Source organism: Erpetoichthys calabaricus, chromosome 3 (assembly GCF_900747795.2).
Source record: "Erpetoichthys calabaricus chromosome 3, fErpCal1.3, whole genome shotgun sequence".
Lineage (NCBI taxonomy): Eukaryota > Metazoa > Chordata > Cladistia > Polypteriformes > Polypteridae > Erpetoichthys > Erpetoichthys calabaricus.
Genome location: NC_041396.2, coordinates 290,487,734 through 290,506,633, shown reverse-complemented (window position 1 = coordinate 290,506,633; position 18,900 = coordinate 290,487,734). Strand labels below are relative to the sequence as shown.

General features: G+C 42.8%; 1 protein-coding gene across 2 annotated transcripts in view; it reads left to right on the top strand.

The window, feature by feature from the left end:
• The window catches only part of tespa1 (thymocyte expressed, positive selection associated 1), a 120,978-nt gene that overhangs the window by 62,272 nt on the left and 39,806 nt on the right, over nt 1–18,900 (top strand). For both annotated transcript variants that reach the window (XM_028798511.2, XM_028798510.2), the window contains exons 7-9: nt 1,035–1,106; nt 1,530–1,628; nt 10,296–10,504. In XM_028798511.2, the coding sequence (XP_028654344.1) occupies nt 1,035–1,106; nt 1,530–1,628; nt 10,296–10,504 (380 nt within the window). The remainder of the gene's footprint in view (nt 1–1,034; nt 1,107–1,529; nt 1,629–10,295; nt 10,505–18,900) is intronic.

The following is an 18,900-nucleotide window of genomic DNA, read 5'->3' as shown; positions in this document are numbered from 1 at the left end:
GGACTCTCTACCGCCCTACTCGGTTATTTATTCCTTTTGTCTAAGGACGAAGAAAAACTCGAGAAGTTTCCAACTGTATCTCCATGTTCTTCCTGAAGATCTCATTTGAAAAGAACAGCTTGTCACTGCTGTCCTGAAACACTTCAATCATCCATCCACCCATCCATTTTCCAACCCGCTGAATCCGAACACAGGGTCACGGGGGTCTGCTGGAGCCAATCCCAGCCAACACAGGGCGTAAGGCAGGAAGTAATCCTGGGCAGGGTCCCAACCCACCGCAGGACACACACAAACACCAAGCACACACTAGGGCCAATTTAGAATCGCCAATCCACCTAACCTGCATGTCTTTGGACTGTGGGAGGAAACCGGAGCGCCCGGAGGAAACCCACGCAGACATGGGGAGAACATGCAAACTCCATGCAGGGAGGACCCGGGAAGTGAACCCAGGTCTCCTAACTGCGAGGCAGCAGCGCTACCACTGCGCCACCGTGCCACCCCACTTCAATTATGTCACCACCTAATCTTCATTCTCCTGAAGTGTACACTCTCCCATTCTTGCTCCCTCTCCATGGTCCTGAATCAGCCCACTCACTCTCTTGAGGACTTTCTCTAGTGCTATGTCTTTTTTTTGTAATATGGAGACCCAAAGTGTATAAAATACTCTTGTTGGGGTCTCACTAGTGCGTTATGAAGAGTAATCATAATCTCCTTTGGGTTGCAGGGCACTATAAGTAGCCTTCTGTATCACCGTGGAGAGTACACAACCCACCACAACTCCTCAGCCCTTCTCATAAAGTGTGCTTTAAGTTTCAGATCCCTTAATTTGAAAATATAACTTTTTTACGTGCTCTGTGTAATGTTTTAAAATGTAATCTAAGTAAATTTCATCTAACATCACCTAAAGAAGAACCTTCAGAAGGACACAATCCAATCCAAGTGTGAATGGCAGAAGTAGTTGAAAATAGCCATTATTGGATTAGTGTGCCACACCGATGTCTCATCCTACCTTTGTCCTGCTCTTCTCTTCACAGCCATTGTTCTTTACTTCCTCCTCCAAGATCTCGACTTAGAGACAGCCTTGACGAAGAGAAGACCCTACCAGGGTAAATACATTTCCATAACTAATAAGCCAGAATTGCTCATGAGGTAAAGGTCAGCGTGGTCTGACAGCTGTGTCCTCAAGCCCCTGACCAGCTCCTCCATTTTGCCGACAAAGCAAATCAAAACTTGGTCAGCCATCTCATTGTTAGTTAGGTGATGAGGCCTACGATGGTGGTGTCATCGGCAAGTTTAATGATAGATGGAGCTGCTGAAGGTTTGGACAAGGAATCCTAACATGGTCACACTACAGTGTATGCTGCCCACGTTGAGGATCAGTGCAGATGCTGCTAGTCCACACATGCTGGAGTCTGCTAGTCAGTTAGTTCAGTTGTAGACAGTGGTGTCAGCGTCCAATCTACGAGTTTGTTGATCAGCTTTGCCGGCAGGGACCACCCACTCTCATCACAAAATGCTGTCCCTCTCAGTCTGCAGGAAAGAAGGATGTACCTGAAGCCGATGGCACAACTTGGGCACAGCATGGCCTCCAGCGGCTTGTCATGGGCAACCAACAACACGATCACGAGGTAGGCTAAGAGCATGGGGCTTTCACTTTGACACAACTCTTTTGTTAACTCTTACAGTAAATGTCATGATGAATTTAGTGTTATGTTTAAGATTCACAGACTTGCAATTAATTCTTCATTAAAACTAAGATGGGATGTAAATAAGAGGACAGTTCACGGTGTGGCCACACATCGTCCGACATTCCAGATATACTTCCAGGGGGTCAATGGTTCAATTGTAAAGCAGCGGGTTGTGATCATTTATATAGTCAGACCCTTCTTCTTCCTCTTCATCTTCTCCTACTTCTATGTGGGTTTGATGTGCTTGATCAACCTTCTCCATTCAGCTCGGTCCTGCACCTCCTCATCAGTCAGACCCTTTTTCCTTCAGATCTTCCTTAACTTTATCCATCCACCTCTGCTTTGGTCTCCCTCGCTTTCTCCTGCCCTGCACTTCCATTCCTATGACTCTTTTGCCTACATATCCCTTGTTTCTCCTCATCGTGTTCATACCACCTCAACCTACTTACCTGTCCTTTCTTAGATGTCTCTCCCACTTTTGTTATCCCTCTGATGGTCTCATTTCTTACTCTGTCCTTCTTTGTAGCTCCACACATCCATCTCAACATTCTCATGTCTACCTTTACTGCCCGTGTCTCAGCTCCATATGTCACTGCTGGCCTTACCACTGTCATAATGACCTTGGCCTTAATTCTTTGATCACACAACACTTCCGAGACCTTCTTCCAATTGTTCCATTCACACTGCACTCTATGAGTTATCTCTGCATCCAGTTTTCCACCTTGGGCTACCACTGATCCTCGATATTTAAACGTATCCACTCTTTTCATAAGCACCCCCTGCAGGCTCACCTCTGAATCCTGATCACCATTGCCCATCATGTATTCTGTCTTCTTAACCCTGTTTATCTTCAAACCTCCATCTTCTAAAGCCCTTCTCCATTCATCCAACTTCCTCTCCACTTTCTCCTTCCTGGTGCTACACAACACAATGTCATCAGCATAAAGCCGACACCAGGCGGGGGGGATTGGTCTTTTACCCCATGACTCAACACATCCATAACCGGATCACAGAGGTAAAGACTTCAAGAAGACATCTGGTGCAGACCTTCTCAAACTGGGGTCTTGTCTGTTACTCCAACACTGCTTTTAACCCGAGTCCTCACTCCCTCAGACGTATCCTGAGCAGTCCTCCCACAATTCTCTGGCCCTCCTTTCTCTCTCTCTCATGCACCTCCAGACCTCTTGACATGACACTCAATCCATAACCTCCATCTGCAAACCTTCCTGTTTATGTGGTGAGACGCTGCCAACCTAACATCCATAGACAACACTGAACAACCTTTTCATCATTTCCTATTGAATTGTTTTCTTCTAATTGGTGCAACTTCAGGTGCCATGGTAGTGTGGTGGACTGTGCATCAGACATTCGTGTCTAGGGGCCTCATGTATGATGGCATGCGTAGAATTCGCACTAAAACACGCCGTATGGACAAAAGTGGAAATGTGTGTGGCTTTACGGCATGTTTAGTTTTTATACATCGCGATGTGTGTGTGGAAACGGGCGTACACAACATTTATACATGAGGCCCCTGGTCTTAGTTGCTATCTGTGTGGATTGTGACCACACAGGTGCGCCTGAAAGCCCCAAACCACAGACATGGTAGCTCACCAGATGTTGAATGAATAAAATAAAGGCGTTTTATTCCACCAAAGGCCGATCTACAATGACCACTCCAGTAATAGGCCACAAATACAGTAAATCACAATTACTCTTCCTCCTTCTCTTCTCTGTCGTGTGGTGTGTTGCCCATGTGTGGCAGTGGGCTTCCTTTTATGCTGGACCCAGGAGTGCTTCAGGTGCCATGCCAGAAAAGAAAAGTAGTGGGGTCCTCCCCTGACAGCGCCCTCTCTGGTTCCCCAGGGACCCCAACAGGGCTGCCCCTACAGGTGTCTCAAGTGGGTTCCCATACGAGGAGCACTGGTCACCACCCCAACTATCCTTCCATCCGGGTAATAACACATCCTCCTTCCCGGCCGGGATGCCCGCTCTCCTCCTACAGGATATACAGTGCATCCAGAAAGTATTCATAGCGCATCACTTTTCCCACATTTTGTTATGTTACAGCCTTATTCCAAAATGGATTAAATTCATTTTTTTCCTCAGAATTCTACACACAACACCCCATAATGACAACGTGAAAAAAGTTTACTTGAGGTTTTTGCATATTTATTAAAAATAAAAAAACTGAGAAATCCCATGTACATAAGTATTAAGATAATTTGACTTACCATTTTTAGCAGGCCTGTCACGCATGCACACAATATCTTTCTATCACTAAAACGGCTGCTTCATTTAACCGTAAGTTATCAAGATCGGGCAATCAGCATGCATTCATATGCAATTTATAAGGGCCTGAATCTCGACACTCGGTGCAGACCCACAGGCTTTCTGTGCATGACGTAATTGTGTCTCTCTTTCTATAAGTAAAGCCTTATCAGAGTTGGTAGAGAGGACAGCAAAGACTTCTGATCAGGCAGGCGCAGTCAGGACTCTAAAAAACCCCAACACGCCTGGACTGCACAGCACCCGTCCCACCACTGAGAGCACTGCACAATTTTTGGATGTCATTGGGTTTGCTTGTTATCTTCAGCACCACCCACAGGTGAAAGGACTGTACTGCAACTGCCTAAGAAATTCAAAATTGGCTTTACGTTTCAAAGAGCTGAACTGAAGCCACCAGAAGTAAGTAAATATCGCCAGGTCAGCGTTCACCTGGATGATGCTACATCCTGCATCCATCCATTTTCTTCTTATATTTTAGAGAATAAAATATACCAGCTGTAAAATGTGAATCAGAGATGTCATTGTACAGCAATACATTCTGGAAACCAGGGGCACTAGAGCCAGATGGCCCAAGCCAACACAGACAGGTAGAGACACAAGTTTGCCACACAACACTCGTTTATTCACGTGGGAAGCACTTTTCTTGCTACCCACAGCAGCACAACACATAGAAACAGCACCAAAGCCCAGTCCTTTTCTTCTCTCCCAGCGAGCTTCGTCCACCTCCTCCCGACTCCAGTTCCTCGACTAGTGGCGAGGCAGTTTTTTTTTTTATAATGAGCCGGAAGTGCCCCAGGTGTTTCCTGACACTTTTCCGGCTGCACTTCAGGGTGTGGCGGAAATGGTTCTGCAAAGGGCTTATCTGTACCTGTAGCACCCACGGAGACCAACAGGGCCGTTCCAAACTACAATTCCCAACATGCCCTGCGGGGATCCGATACGGTCTCTACTTCAGTCCTTCAAACCCAGCTGGCGTCCTGGCAGGTATAGCATTCCAAAAAAAAAAAATTCCCTCAAACTGATCATTCGACTTCCTTCTCCTATGCCAGGGGTGGCCAACTGGAACACACTGGCTACGGGTTTTCATTCTATTTTCTTAATTAGTGACCAGTTTTTGCAAATAATTAACTTCAATTAACTTATTTAAGACTCAGACCCTTTAACACTAGAATTACCAGAGCCTACGAAAAAACTAGTATATCCGGCCCACCTTAAATCGCTTCTTAAATCCGTTCACACCTCTCCGCCAGCATCCTTTGTCCTCTAAATGTGCTGATAAAAGACAAGCTGCCAGCAGCCGGCTATTCCATCCCCCCACCGACTTAGAACGTGAGCGAAGTTTTCCCAGCTCACGCCTTGATTGATTATGTGAGAGTGAAGTGGAGTTTTACAGTGGAAATAAGAGATCATTATTCTAAAGTAATCTGTGTAAACACATTGTTAAAACAGAAACTTTTTCATATTTTAGTAATAAATGTTACAAAATGTAGTAGGCATAAACTATAGAATATACTTATATATATAGATATATATATATATCTTACTATATATATAGATCTTACTTAGAGAGTCAGATGGGGGGAGGGGTGATGTTAGAGCGCCTGCGCTTATTCAGTGCAGCAGGGACAACGCACATGTTGTTCTTTTTTTCTTTCAGTACACGTGGCTTCCCTGTTTATTTATATATCTAGTGACTTCTCTGCCTGTCTGTCTCTCTATTACGCAGTGCTCTGTCTGTCTGTGTGTTATGGATCTTAAAAATAAGTTATAAGGACAGTTGTTCCTGTTAATTGCAGTCTCAATTGTTAAAAAAATATTTGAAAAGGAGCATCCCACATGAAAATATAACGATCTCAGTAACTGACAGTGCATACCAATGTATAAATTTTATGTCCGTTTGAGGTTTAAAAGAAAAGAAAAAAAAAACCAACACTTCATCCCCAGCGGGGAATCGAACTCAGGTCTGTGAGGCAAGGAAAAGCTACTCTGCGCTAAGAGGCAAGTCTTAGCACGCTACACCACAGAAGCTATTGAATCATTCTTGAAGCTTTTGTGAAAGTGTTTATTTTATCTTTGGAACTCGGGCTTTATATATTCTATAGTTTATGCCTACTACATTTTGTAACATTTATTACTAAAATAAGAAAAAGTTTCTGTTTTAACAATATGTTTACACAGATTACTTTAGAATAATGATCTCTTATTTCCACTGTAAAACTCCACTTCACTCCCACATAATCAATCAAGGCGTGAGCTGGGAAAACTTCGCTCACGTTCTAAGTCGGTGGGGGGATGGAATAGCCGGCTGCTGGCAGCTTGTCTTTTATCAGCACATTTAGAGGACAAAGGATGCTGGCGGAGAGGTGTGAACGGATTTAAGAAGCGATTTAAGGTGGGCCGGATATACGAGTTTTTTCGTAGGCTCTGGTAATTCTAGTGTTAAATCAGGGATGTGCAATGTTGATCCTGGAGGGCTGCAGTGGCTTTTGCTCTAACAATTTTCTTAGTTGGTGATTAATTTTTGCTACTAATTACCTTCATTTAATTTACTTGCTATTTAAGCCTCAGACCCTTTAAATCAGGCCTGAGTAACGTCAGTGCTGGAGGGCCGCAGTGGTTTCAGGTTTTCATTCTATTTTCTTAATTGGTGACTAATTTTTGCTACTAATTAACTTAATTTAAATTATTTGCTATTTAAGACTTAGATTAGGACTGGGAAATGTTGGTGCTGGAGGGCCACAGTGGCTTTCAGGTTTTTGTTCCAACCCAGTTGCTTCATGACAAATCATTCGTTGCCGATGAAGCACTTATTACTCGAGTGCCATTTTTCTTCTTCATTTTAGTGGTTTCGCTTGAACCCTTAATTGCTTATTTTAGTCTCAAACAGCTGTATAGTTTTAACTGCTCCTTATTAGCACTAACTGACAAAGGAACCAGCAGTTTCCACCCGTATGTATTCAACATTCACTATTTGGTTTCATTAAATACTCAGAGTAACTGAAGAGAAAGTGAAGAACTGAAAACTACCCATCCGTTGTAGACTTCAAATCACTTGGTACGATATGAGGTTTGATCAAAAAATACGGTGAATGTTTAAATAAAAAATATTTATTACAGTAAAAGACACATTGCCTTTAATCCCCCTTGCTTCGAACACGCTTATCCCACCGTTCGTTCTTGCCACTTTCTGAAGCTGTTCTCTTTCGTGAGTGTCTTTAGTTTCGCTATCGTGGCTGCCTCGATATTCTGAATCGATTCAAAAAGTTTACCTTTCATGGTCATTTGGACTTTGGGGAAGTGCCAGAAGTTGCATGGTGCCAGATCTGGTGAATAAGGTGGATGAGGACACACCATAATGCCGTACCAGAAGCGATGTGTGACACAGAGTGTTGTCATGATGGAGGGGCCCTAAACTTAAAAAATATTTTTAGGGCTCCCTTTATTTATTTGTTAAACCCTTTCCTAGATTTTTTCAAAAAGTACCTTATTTTTGAATATATTTATGAGTTCCCCTTTTTTTAGAACTACATTTGAAATAAATTTTAGGTACGGTTCGGATCTGGTTGAAGGTTGATTTTAAATTTATTTTGAGAACAAGTTTATCAGATCCTGGAATACTTTTTTAGATTATTATGTAGCCTTTTATGGGTGGTCTTTTAAGACATTTTGGGGCAATGTTTATATATATTTATATATGAGCACCATAAATAAGTTTTTATTTTAATGAGTCTGTGTACCAGTGTCTTGCTCTTCAGCGCATCTCTTCAAACCCTACCCTACCCCTAACCCTGGGTACAAACTCCACTCGCATAATTCCATCAAAGTCAAAAAACACAATCATCATCACCTTGATGTTGGATCTTGATTGATGCGCTTTTTCGCAGGAGGAGAACTGGGTGATTTCCATCGAGAACTCTGAACTTCGGTCTCAGGATTGTAACCATAGACCCAAGTTTCCTCTCCCGTGATGACATCTTTTAAAAAGCTGGAATCTGAAGCGGCACAATCCCGCAACTCCAAAAAAATTGACAAACGCCACTTCTTTTGTTTGACCGTCAAAACATGTTTCAACGTATTTTGCACTCACCCACCTCTTGTTCAAATCTGTTGCTAAAATGTTTTGAACGGAACCATAAGAGAGGTTCAGATCCTCAGAAGTTTCCCTAAAAGTCAAATCAAATCATTTTGCTTACTCTTTCAACAATCTCTTGGGTTTCTGATGAGTGAAGGATATCCCGATCTCTCCTCGTCTTCAACCGATTCACAACCATTATGAAATCCCTCGAATGACTTGTAAACCATTTTCATGGTCACTGCTGCATCACCATCAACTAATTTTAACATTTTGTATGTTTCTTTAGCACTTTTTAGCAATTTGAAACAAAATTTCATGCTAATGTGCTGTTCGCGATCCTTGATTTACAGCACACTTTTAAACACACCTTCCCTCAAACGTAGCTCACAACCAACTGACTGCACCGAAGAAGTTGAAACTGGTCACACACCGTTACTGAGGTTAGATGCGCCACTCCCATATTGAAGACACTCGCAGCAGCAGCATTCACCGTATTTGTTGACCCCACCTAGTACATGTATCATTAGAAAGGAAAAGGAAAATCTATGATTTAAGAACGAATTGACATGGCAGAGCTAAAACACGAACAAGCCATGAAATTAAATCAGATCTGTTATTGGTGCGGATCAGCTTCTAAGTAAGAAACTGAGCTGGAACAAAAACCTGCAGTCACTGCGGCCCACCAGGATCGGAGTTGGCCATCCCTGTTATACGCAATTCAAACAGATGGAGATTTATTTGTCACATGTAAACACTCAAGGGTACACAGTGGGCAGCCTGTACCCTGCAATTAAATGAAATAGCGACATTAAAATAGACATAAAATAGATGCAGATAGAAGGATAATAATTGTTAAATAATAATTAACAGATCTAAAAAATGAGTATTTTTAAAATTCTGAAGTATGCTTGACAAGATGGTTCTGTTGATGACTCTGCTCTGTTCGGCCCTTGAGCAAGGCCCTTAACCTGCAATTGTTGAGCGCTTTGAGTAGTGAGAAAAGCGCTATATAAATGCAAAGAATTATTATTACCTGACGCTCTCTCTCAGTTCTTGATTTGAGGCAACCCAAGCGTCTGCCAAGATCTTAACCCTTTAACCATAGGTGTAGAAGGGTGAGACACGTTCTTCACGATCCTCGCTACCTTGGTAGTGCAACGGTTTGTGTGCAGGTTCTGTAGGATGGTAGTGCCATCCCCAGCTGAGTGCATTTCAGTACCAGGCAGTGGTGCCTCCTGCTAGTAAGGCTTCAAAGGTCGCGTGATAGAAGGACTGCAGGACTCTTTCTGACATTCTGAATTTCTTCAGTTGTCCAGGGATGATAAAAGTGCTGCCTCGTCTTTCTCAACAAAAAGTGCCATATGAGAGGATGGGCATCAAACTAAAAGAAGTGGGAGTTCAGGGTGATGTTTGTAGATGGATTCTGAAGTGCCTCAGACTCAAGAAGCAGAGGTTGAGGGTGCGAGAAACCTCATCAGAATTGGCCGATGTTAAGAGTGGTGTCCAGCAGTGGTCAGTGCTGGGGCAGCTGCTATTTTTAATATATAGAAATGATTTAGATAAGAATATAAGTAACAAGCTGATTAAGTTTGCAGATGATACCAAGATAGGTGGATTAGCAGATAATTTGAAATCCGTTATATCATTACAGAAGGACTTGGACAGCATACAGGTTTGTGGCAGACGAAATTTAATGTCAGTAAATGTAAAGTATTACACATAGGAAGGAAAAATGTGAGGTTTGAATACACAATGGGCGGTCGGAAAATCGAAAGTACACCTCATGAGAAGGATTTAGAAGTCGTAGTGGACTGGGCATTATCAACTGGCAGACAGTGTTCAAATGCCATTAAGAAGGCACACAGAATGTCAGGTTATATAGCGCCTGGATGTGTGGGGTACAAGTCACAGGAGGTTCTGCTCAAGCTTTATAACACACTAGTGAGGCCTCATCTCGAGTTCTGGGTGCAGTTTTGGTCTCCAAGCTTCTTTCTCTTTCCTGCCCAGGTTCTCTTTTATTCCTTTATTAGGCGCAGGTGCCGAGATCATGGACTTCACTAATAATCCCATTGGAGATCCTAACAGACATCTTACGGAGGAGGCTGAAGCCTTCTGGCATCACTGCCAATAATTAAGTGTAACACTAATTGAAGCTCCTACAAGCTACACTGATCAATCCACATTATTTCACAAATGTTGACAAATGTCTGTACTGAGGTATGTTAGTGACGAGAAAAACCTGTCAGTGTTTCAGAGGTCCTGGATATGTGCATGGAAGATGCGGAGCAGGTCCTGTTCAATCTGGGCTTCGGTCAAGAGGAGCCCCAGTTTACCTCAAGGATCCCACCCCGCTTCTTCGACTTCCCTTCCAAGCTTAAAGGAATCAACTTTCGTCTCTTTTTGGAGTCTCAGCTCTGTAGGCTTAAGGAGGAAGACCCCTCACTCTCTATTGCAAGTAAGTGGTCTGATTTTAGTCTCTCAGATGTTAAGGTCCTCAAAAAACAGCCAGAGAAAAGACAACAAGGCCCATCCAGCTTGGCCATTCTCCTGACTTGTTATGGGGCAGAAACAAAGCTTTCAATGGTAAGAAGTAAAATAAGAACACCAGCTTGTCCCCCCTGCACAAAATGTGTTAAAAGTCAATGAGTGTGCACGTCCTTCAATATTTCACCAGAGCCTCCCTCCTTACATTTACGTTGTAGATATATAAAGAGGTTTGGGGCAGCCTTCCACATAACTAAGAATTGGCTGCTGATGGAAGAAAAAAGTTTGATGTAATGGTCTTTACAGAGAAGAATCCAAAACAGAACTGAACACGTTAGAAAATATGGCGTACACATTATGTAGCTGCAAAACAGGTACAGGAGGGGCCTTGAGATCGGAAGTGAAAATGAGGTCATTGGACTGCCGAGTTCTTAGGATGTGGAAATGACGTCATTAGGAGGTGGGTTCTTCTATTGGTCTGGAAGTGACGTTGTCTCTTGGGACCGGCAGTGATGTCATGGAAGCCAGGTGGAATTTCCATGACATTTGATCTGCGGACTCTGCCACCCCCTGGTCTGACCAGGAATTACCTTCTTTTGAGCCCTTTAACTACCTCTCATGCATGCGTGTGTGACGCGATTTATTTATTTGGCTGACATCTTCATCCAAGGCACCTTACACTATTTATAATACAATTGATTCCATTTCTTTTGATTTTTCCAATTGGAGCACAGACAGGTCACGTGACTTGCTCAGGGTCACACACTGGTGTCAGTAGTGGGATTTGAACCCTCAACGTGAGGGTTTGAAGTCCAAAGCCTTAACCACTACACCACACTGCCTGCAAATATATAACACCTCTATATACACACACACACATTAACAATTACACCAATTACACCAAGTCACCTCCTGGTGATGCAAAAACAGTTATGATAAGGAAATGATACTTGGGACGTTTTCTAATTGCCTTTGTCTACAGTAAGTCAATTTTAATGTATAAATTACCCAGGGGGAAAAAAATTCAATTTCCATCTATGGCTCTCGACTAATTAAAAAATGATCTGTTAAACTCTTGAGACGTGAGTGAGAAAGGCTGATCTGGAAGACCCCTCAACCTACACTCCAGGGCAAGAGCATCTCAGCTGTCATATCATAAAGAGGACAGAAGATAGTGGGCTTCAGTGGCGCCCAGTGTGCACGGATCATTCGTGTCTGATCTAAATTAGCTGAATTGCTGCTGGATGTTTCCACATCACAGATCTGCGCATTTCAGTAAGCCTCTGGATTTTAAGAGAGCAGAGAAACAAGCCATATTTACTTTACATTTACAAACACATTTGTCGATGAAAGATTTTCTACAGTTACTGACAGCGGATTGAGAAAGTGTTCAGACCCCTTCACTTTCTGCACACTTTAACGTGCTGTACATCCATCCATCCATTTTCCAACCCGCTGAATCCGAACACAGGGTCATGGGGGTCTGCTGGAGCCAATCCCAGCCAACAGAGGGCACAAGGCAGGGAACCAATCCTGGGCAGGGTGCCAGTCCACCGCAGGACACACACAAACACATCCACACACCAAGCACACACTAGGGCCAATTTAGAATCACCAATCCACCTATGTCCATGCTGTACATTTCATTTTAAATGCCCATTTTTGCCCAGTAATCTACACTCCATAACCCATAATGACAAAGTGAAAGCAGGTTTTCAGAAAAGTTTGCAAACTTATTAAAAATCAAAAACTGAAATCTCTCATTCCCTTAAGTATTCAGAAGACCCTTTGCTGTGGCCATCCAAATTGTGTTCAGGTGCCTCCTGATTGCTATAATTCTCCTTGAGATGTTTCTAGAACTTGACCAGCGTCCATCTGGGGCAACATGAATGGAGTGAACATCACTTAGGAAAGTCCCTGTGTAGAGAAGGTCCACAATTCACATCACCGCAAGTCAGGGCATAGACCATAGTCTGTGTGTATACACATATTTATCTGTCTATCTGTTTATACTGTATATGTATTTATTTAGAGCGCTTCTGTTAAAAGCCAAACTTCTCCCTGGGGACAAATAAAGTCTATCTACCATATAGTGCCTTCCCCTATCTATCTATCTATCTATCTATCTATCTATCTATCTATCTATCTATCTATCTATCTATCTATCTATCTATCTATCTATCTATCTATCTATCTATTATATAATAACTTTCATTTCTTTCTCTCTATCTCTCCACCCCCCAATTTTCCACACAGGATTCTCTACCACCAGTGCTAACAAACCTACAGGTGTTGTAACGATTGTTTCCGCTACACTTCACAAAGTTTACAGTGAAAATTATATTGATGATTGCAGGTCAACCCCAAACTGCCTTCAGCCCCTTCCCACAGCGCAGAAAGATGACTTATAATAATAAAAGCGATATTTACTAAACCACACAAAGAAAAGATGCAAAAAAAAAGTGTAATTAATACATTTTCTACAATCCTCCTAAACTCCCCCACTTCCAATATATACAATAAACAAAAGGCATAAAATTATATATCGAAGAATATTCCCCACCATCCATTCGATTTAGCCTTTTTCCGATTCTCCTATTTCCCCATAGTTCAGTTTCTTAGACATGCCAATCCCAGAATAAAAGATTTACGGCTCACATTGCTTCCGATCCCTTTCATGGTAAAGTTCACTTCCCTCAGCGTATCTGGAATTTTCAAGGTGGCCACCCCAGACTGCGTTGGACATGTGCTGCTCCCCGGAAACAATCTTTCTCCTGGACTCAGATGGGTCATGTCTTTTTCCTCCACCATAAAAACTCAGGCTGTCGTTTCTTCCTTCTTTTCCTGCCTTTTCGCGCCCCTATTTAAATAGTGCGTCCGTTTCCATGGCACTCCCGGAAATCGCAATGACAGCCCTGTACCTCCCAAAAGGCCCTCTCTATCCAACCCGCCCATCTTATCGACCGTATTCTCAAATGGCACCGGGATTTTACATAGAGAGAAAAAAACAAACCATATACATATTTATGTGGCAATGCAACAGTGTCGTCACAACACACACAAAAGTGTCACTCGTTTAGTTTTGTACCACTTACTAAACAAACTATGTCTTATTTTTACTGTAGTTATTCTAAATTTCGAGGCGTGAGCTCAATAGCCTTGATACACCCTGTGGCCAAGAAACCAGCAATCTTCCCTACACTTCCATCCATCCATTATCCAATCCTCTGAATCCGAACACAGGGCCACGGGGGTCTGCTGGAGCCAATCCCAGCCAACACAGGGCACAAGGCAGGAACCAATCCTGGGCAGGGTGCCAACCCACCACAGGACACACACAAACCCACCCACACACCAAGCACACACTAGGGCCAATTTAGAATCGCCAATGCACCTAATTTGCATGTCATTGGACTGTGGGAGGAAACCCAAGCAGACACAGGGAGAACATGCAAACTCCACGCAGGGAGAACCCGGGGAGTGAACCCGGGTCACCTAACTGCGAGGCAGCAGCGCTACCACTGCGCCACCGTGCCGCCTTCCCTACGCTTGGTGCCCTTTAATTATTCCAATCACTCTAGATAAAAGACAAAGTATAGACAATCTACAAGCAACGTGGTATTTATTAATGTGTAACAATACCAAACAGGAGAAAACATAATAGAAGAGAAAACAGTGTGGATATAAACAACACTAGAAGAGCTTACTCAAAATCAGAAATGTCAAGAAGCAGCTTTTGATTTAGTGATCGGTGCTCTTCATAGATTATGTTCTCCGATTGTAAGATTGTAAGATAAGACACCTTTATTGTCACTGCACAATACAATGAAATAACATTTGAAGCAAGTCTAGAGTTGCCTTAGATCAAGGTATAGAAGAGTCGACATTAAACTACAAGAAACACCACTGACATCACTTCCTCTGTTGCCTTTCTGTTGTCATCTTTTTGTCCCTCAGAAAAGCCACATTTATGTTAAAAAGCACACGAGTGATTTGGGCCACGTAACATTCTATAACATATTTGATTGGCTGTCTTGTCCTTATGATTGATGGCTCTGATCAGAGTGTTTCAGTTTTTAGGCCCCTCCGTCCTTCTTCCTTTCTCCAGCTGTAAACTAATTCTGTCCTGCGGCGTCCATCCATTCCCAGATTATAAATGAACTGAAGCAGGTTCTGTGGCTCTGCGTCGTGTACTTGCCTTCTTTTCTCTCCACTATTAAATTGTAAACCAATTAACATAGATGCACTAAGGTTATAATTTACTAGTACAATATACAGTATAAGAATGCCTATAATTAAAGTCCCGTAAATTCAGTTCATCCTGGTTCATTAGAGCAAAATAATTAAAATGTAATATAAGCAGTCTGCAGTTTCACAAATTGAAGATCTTCCACTCCAGGACAGCCATTAACGCTCATTTCAATAACCTCAGCAGTCTGCATCGTAGGTGGCTGCTGGCCTCAAGTTTAGTTCAGTCCTGTATGTTATTTATTAAGCTCTGGCTCTGGACAGGTCCCAAAAACATCCAATCTGTTGTCCATTGGCTATATTTTTTTTATTACATTTAACAATATTAATAATAATAATTCTTCACATTTTTACAGCACTCTTCTCACTACCTGAAGCACTTCATTGAGTGGGGAGCCACTTCAACCACCACTACCTGGATGATGCGACAGCAGCCATTTTTATGCCAGTCTGCTCACCACACATGAGCTGTTAGGTGCTGAAGTAGTGACAGAGAGATATAGACGGATAGAGACAGGGGATAATTAGGGGGGCAGAATGACTAGGCCGTGGTGGGTAATTTATCCAGTATATTGGGATACTCCCTACTCTTTATAAAGAATGTCCAGGGAACTTTAATGACCACAGAGAGTCAGGACCTCGGGTTTGCTTCTCATCCAAAGGACGGCTCCACTTTTACAGCACAGCATCTCCATCACTGCACTGGGACATTAGGATGCACATTCAGACCTCAGGGAAAGTGCCCCCTGCTAGCCTCACCAACACCCGTTCTCCTTCTCTCCTCCCTTCTCCATTTGCTTTTGTAAATGCGTCATGCTTTGTTGCAGTTATGCCACTACTTCTTGTTCCTCGATGTAAACAAACCAATACAATCCATTAAAGATGGCGCCCACGGCCCACAGCCCAAAATGCAATGTGATGTAACATTTCTCTCACTCCTTACAGAACTATTTGAAAGTGTCATCACAACAGAAACAGCATCATATATTCAGCCACAATATTTGATATTTTTGCTTATTTAGTCGAACTAAATGTGCCTTTTTTTTGCTGAATGCTTTTGGTGAACAAAAGTCAGGACCTCGGTTTTATGTCAGTACAGTGTCCCTGTCACTGCTTTGGGATGGACATTCAGATCACAGGGTAAGAGCCCCCTGCTGGCCTCACCAACACTTTTTCCTAGAGGGCCTCCTATCCAAGTACTGGCCGGGCCTGACCATGCTGAGCTCCAGGTGGGCAACGTCTTCTGAAATGCAGTTGGTATGGCTGCTGGTTTAGTATCCCTGAGCAATCATCAGTTTTTGCCGTGTGAACTGTGCCTCATTCTGCTTTATCTTTGCCTTGTCACTTTGTGTATACACAGACAGTCTCATTCCTTATTTACTTATTTGGCTGACACCTTTATACCAAGGCAACTTACAACATTTGAGATACAACTGGTGACATTTCTTTTGTTTGACCAGTCAGAAGACAGGCAGGAGAAATGATTTGCTCAGGGTCAGGGTCTGAATTTGAACCCCCAACCGCAGGGTTTGATGTCCAAAGTCTTAAAGACTGTGCCACCCTGTCTGCCAAGGCATTTAGGGCTCTTTTATTTCTTTTTTAAATTGTCACATTTGTTTGAAGGCTGCAGTTTTCACCTGCTGACAATCCATATTACTAACCGAGAATGCTAAACCGGATGATGGACGCAGGCACATCCGGCCATGGGCCGTAGCTGCAAAAAGACGTACTGCGCCGGCGCAACAAACAGTCCGCGAGAGTCGGCTGAGGACCCGAGAAAGGCGGACAAAAGAGGGCGAGAGAGGCGGATGAGGGTCCGCGAGAGACGCAGGCGCAAAAACAGTCCGACAAGAGCACAGAAAACAGGAGTGAGCACATACAGAAAGGAGTCACAAAAATGAGGCTCAACAAGCACCAAAATAAGGAAAAAAAACATTACAGAGTACTCAAACGAGGGGAAAGCACGAAACACATTGCACACGAAACTAAACACACCAAAAAAAAAAGAACAGACGAGCGCACAATAGCAAGGCACGACCATACCCCCCCCCCCCCCCCCACCCTACAGGCACGGGACGGGACGGGACACACACCAAGAGGGGGATTCAACAAGCCCATGGAAGACCAAAAAAAAGAACACAAAACCACCCCACAGACCCTACAAGCAAGGGACGGGACACACACAAAGAGGGGGATTCAAACAAGACACAGGAACACAAAAAGAAACAAAACGCTCGCGCAACAACGATCCCCCCCCACACATCCATAAGAAAAAATGTCTCGACTCCAAAAACGCAAAGCTCAACTAAAGCTTCTAACTAACGATATACCTAAAAGTAAAAACTTTATGAACTGCATTAGATCCTACAATGGTTCATTTGCTTTTGCATATACTGGAGTAAATATCAGGCCACCAAAAGGCAATGGCCCATACTGCTTTCGCATATGTGCACAAATAATGCATCGCATTGGAACAGTGCACCCTGAAACAAATCAACAACGCAAATATGCACAAATCTACATCCTAGATCCACATGACGCAATCTATCAATCAAAGTGTTGCATCGCAACAGGCACGGATTCAAAACGAAACACCTCCCGTCTCAGACATACGTTAATGGCAGCGAAGGCTACAACGGGCTTCTCACACAGCACAGGCAAATCGATTACAGCTCCAAAACAACACGTAAAAAATACTACACATGCAACAACGCGCCTCTCAAACGGCACAAGCAAAACATACACCAGGAAAATTCATTCGGATTAATGAATGTCATTTGCAATCATTGTCATTCAGTTCACTTCCCTGAAGAAACAACTGGCAATACAAGTTATACATTTACACGTTGTTGTCAAAAGGGTCAAATTAGACTGCCTTCTTTACATTCATATACTGAATATCTACAGAAGCTTATAACTGACGATGTACCTGAAAGTGAAATCTTTATCAACTACATTAGATCCTACAAATCGGTATCCACTATGAACAATAACGGTGGCACTGCACGTGACATCCGTCTTGAAAAAATGTTGTTTATTGATGAATGTTCAATGACATGAAGTCACTTACTCAACACCATTCATAAACTTCTACAAACGTTTATGAATAATAATATTCGATTTGGAGGAAAGGTACTTTTATGAGGAGGAGATTTTAGACAGTGATTAGCTATTCTTCCAGATGCCATGCACTCAGCTATTGTTCAGTGCACCTTAAAATACGCAGACAATTGGCATTGCTTTCAAAAGATACAGTTAGTAAAAAAGATACGATGTCCAGAACCAGATCATAACAATTGCTTATTACAACTGAGAGATGGTACACTCACCAATACAGATGGACTTCAGCCACATATTATTACAATTCCTCAAGCCTTTATCTGCGACGACTTAGTTACAGAGACATTTGGAACAGCAATCTCATTAGACCAAATGCCCCTTTTAACACAACGCACTATATTATGTCCAAAAAATATTAATGTGGAAAACATAAATACCCAAGTCATTCCATTACTTCCTGGAGAGACACAACTCTTTCTAAGCTCTGACAAACTTGACTCTGATCACAACAATAACCATCTTAAATGACCTTACAAGTTCTGAGCTGGAATTACCTTTTACACTTAAACGGCGAGTACAAAGAAATTTTCAAATAAACCTTTACACTGTGCCACACACTTTATTGTTTGATTTCTATTTGCATCATCTACACCGTCACACTATTCTATATCTCATTCATACATCACGCTCTTTGTCATTCCCAACACCAGGAGTTGGCGAGCGAAGCCCACCCAACAGACCCTACAAGCAACGGACGGGACACACCCAAAGAGGGGGATTCAAACAAGACACAGGAACACAAAAAGAAAGAAGACGCTCGCGCAACAACAATCCTCACCACCCCCCCCCCCCCCCCCCCACACACACACACACATCCATAAGAAGTGACACCCAAAGCCACATATTCTAAAGTGAACGTCAACACCTTCACACTAGACAGCATAGGTGTCAGCATAGGTGGATCTCCTTACAATAAAGCACTATTAACCGTTCAACTGCAGAAAAGGAAACATATTAACAATGACTGCGATCCTCCGGAGTGGCAGCAAATCTGTTAAT